This window comes from Pagrus pagrus (assembly GCF_965226575.1).
Source record: "Pagrus pagrus genome assembly, chromosome: 20".
Lineage (NCBI taxonomy): Eukaryota > Metazoa > Chordata > Actinopteri > Spariformes > Sparidae > Pagrus > Pagrus pagrus.
Genome location: NC_140207.1, coordinates 210,001 through 213,246, shown reverse-complemented (window position 1 = coordinate 213,246; position 3,246 = coordinate 210,001). Strand labels below are relative to the sequence as shown.

The following is a 3,246-nucleotide window of genomic DNA, read 5'->3' as shown; positions in this document are numbered from 1 at the left end:
TGGTTTCAGTTGGTTGTTCAGTAGTTTCATTTGGTTGTTCAGTGGTTTCAGTTGGTTGTTCAGTGGTTTCAGTTGGTTGTTCAGTGGATTCAGTTGGTTGTTAACTGGTTTCAGTTGGTTGTTCAGTGGATTCAGTTGGTTGTTAACTGGTTTCAGTTGGTTGTTCAGTGGATTCAGTTGGTTGTTAATTGGTTTAGTTGGTTGTTCAGTAGTTTCAGTTGGTTGTTCAGTTGTTTCAGTTGGTTGTTAATTGGTTTCAGTTGGTTGTTCAGTGGTTTCAGTTGGTTGTTCAGTGGTTTCAGTTGGTTGTTACCTGGTTTCAGTTGGTTGTTACCTGGTTTCAGTTGGTTGTTCAGTAGTTTCAGTTGGTTGTTCAGTTGTTTCAGTTGGTTGTTAATTGGTTTCAGTTGGTTGTTCAGTGGTTTCAGTTGGTTGTTAACTGGTTTCAGTTGATTGTTCAGTGGTTTCGGTTGGTTGTTCAGTGGTTTCAGTTGGTTGTTAATTGGTTTCAGTTGGTTGTTAACTGGTTTCAGTTGGTTGTTAATTGGTTTCAGTTGGTTGTTAATTGGTTCCAGTTGGTTGTTCACTGGTTTCAGTTGGTTGTTAACTGGTTTCAGTTGGTTGTTCAGTGGATTCAGTTGGTTGCTCTCTGGTTTCAGTTGGTTATTCTCTGGTTTCTGTGGTTCCAGTTGAAATGGGCTGTCTGGGAGGGAAGACGGAGGAAGAACGACTGGATGAAAAAGCAAAGAGAGAAGCCAACAAGAAGATCGAGAGGCAGCTGCAGAAAGAGAGGCAGGCTTACAAAGCTACACACAGACTGTTGCTGCTGGGTGAGAGACCTGTCTGTCTGCCTGTCTGTCTGTCTGTCTGTCTGTCTGTGTCACCTGTCTAACTTGTCTGTCTCTTACCTGTCTGTCTGCAGGTGCAGGTGAATCAGGTAAAAGCACCATAGTGAAGCAGATGAGGATTCTTCATGTGGACGGTTTCAACGCTGAGTAAGTCACTGTGACTTGATCAGCTTTTGTTTTGAAAACTCGCCAGTACTTCCTGTGATGTATAGTGTCATGTGACCACACAGAGCCTCACCTGCCAGCCACAGCTGAGGGTCTCTCACTCCCTTAACACATTACACTGTGTCATAATACATAATTAAAGAACTGTTGTGTCGGGTCTACTTAGTTACTGCTCTACTTAGTTACTGGGCATAAGTTCAGTTTGAAAGCTTTTCATTGGTTGACATGATGAATATTGATCACAGTGAGTCTGATAAAGATTTTTTATTTTTCAGAGAGAAACAGCAGAAGATTCAAGACATCAGGAAGAATGTGAAGGATGCTATAGTGGTAGGTCACATCACCTGCACCACATGACCTGCACTACATCACCTGCACCACATGACCTGCACTACATCACCTGCACCACATGACCTGCACCACATGACCTGCACTACATGACCTGCACTACATGACCTGCACCGCATGACCTGCACCACATTACCTGCACCACATGACCTGCACCACATGACCTGCACTACATGACCTGCACCACATCACCTGCACTACATGACCTGCACCACATGACCTGCACCACATCACCTGCACCACATCACCTGCACCACATCACCTGCACCACATGACCTGCACCACATCACCTGCACCACATCACCTGCATCACATCACCTGCACCACATCACCTGCATCACATCACCTGCACCACATCACCTGCACCACATCACCTGCACCACATCACCTGCATCACATGACCTGCACCACATGACCTGCACCACATGACCTGCATCACATCACCTGCATCACATCACCTGCATCACATCACCTGCACCACATCACCTGCATCACATGACCTGCACCACATCACCTGCACCACATCACCTGCACCACATCACCTGCATCACATGACCTGCACCACATGACCTGCACCACATGACCTGCATCACATCACCTGCATCACATCACCTGCATCACATCACCTGCATCACATCACCTGCACCACATGACCTGCATCACATCATCAGATGACTGTAACATGAATAAAATCCTGTGATCGGTCCGACCAACAGAAAAACTGTTAATAAAATAAAATGCTGAGGTATGACAGGTAAGTGGAACATAAGCTGCAGGATTGACAGTAATATTCATTTGAAGCACATTATTGTGTGTTTGAAGTCTGATGGCACCAGAAGGAATGATTTCCTGTGACGTTCCTTTAGGCAGCAAGTCGAATGAGTCTGTTACTGAACCTGCTCTTAAGATTGTGTGTGTGTGTGTGTGTGTGTGTGTGTGTGTGTGTGTGTGTGTTTCAGACCATCGTGTCAGCCATGAGTATGTTGACTCCGCCTATGCCTCTGGGTAACCCTGGCAACCAGTTCAGAGTCGACTACATCAAGAGCATCGCACCGCTGTCTGACTTTGAATACACAGAGGTAACACACACACACACACACAGTGTGATGTCAGTCAGGTGTGTGACGGAGTGTTAAACCTGAGATCCTGTTCAGTTGGGTGACGTAGCGCTGAGCCCAACAAACAGAGTTTGAATGGTACGTGTGTGGCTGTGCAGGAGCAGTTCTGATCAGTTATGGATCAGAACTGCTGTCTGACACTTTGATCCGAGTGTTTGGAGCCTGATGTGCTGCTGGATGGACATAACCAATCAGAAAGCTAGTCGTGTGTCATGTGACGTCTGTATTGATCTGATGAACAGGTGTGACGGAGCTGATCTGATGACCAGAACACGCTGAGACCGACCTGCTGTCGCTCAGGTGACCTCAGCTGCTTCCTGTCTCTCTGCAGCAGACACACACAGGTCGGTCACAGTGGACAGACACGGAGACATTTTGGTTGCTATGACATTAAGCTAGGAGCTGCAGGTGATTGACAGTCTGTCAGCCTGTCAGTCGCCCTCCTGTTAACACCACAGGTGATGGTTGGTCTGTGTGGTGTTTGTCCCGCCCTTCCTCCACTCTGATTGGATGTGTGTGTTATTAAAGTGACAGAGATCCAGGTGTCATCGTGTGATGACTTTATCTTTAAAGGGGACATATTATGCAAAACTGACTTTTCCCTTGCTTTAGTATGTATATTTGCGTATCCGGAGTGCCTCCCCACCCCTTAAGCGTGATTTTCGACCACTAAGTCAATGTTTTGTAAACTACCGGAGTCAGGAATTGAGTCTCTAAACGAGCCGTTTGGATTTCACCCGGATTATTACGTAACAGTCCGGGTGATT

General features: G+C 46.4%; 1 protein-coding gene across 1 annotated transcript in view; it reads left to right on the top strand.

Moving 5' to 3' along the window:
• LOC311249167 (guanine nucleotide-binding protein G(olf) subunit alpha-like) overlaps positions 1 to 3,246 on the top strand; it is a 14,094-nt gene continuing 10,848 nt past the window's right edge. Inside the window, exons 1-4 of the mRNA XM_084339985.1 lie at positions 1 to 830; positions 923 to 995; positions 1,289 to 1,343; positions 2,321 to 2,440. Of these exons, the coding sequence (XP_084196111.1) occupies positions 695 to 830; positions 923 to 995; positions 1,289 to 1,343; positions 2,321 to 2,440 (384 nt within the window). The 5' untranslated portion in view covers positions 1 to 694. The remainder of the gene's footprint in view (positions 831 to 922; positions 996 to 1,288; positions 1,344 to 2,320; positions 2,441 to 3,246) is intronic.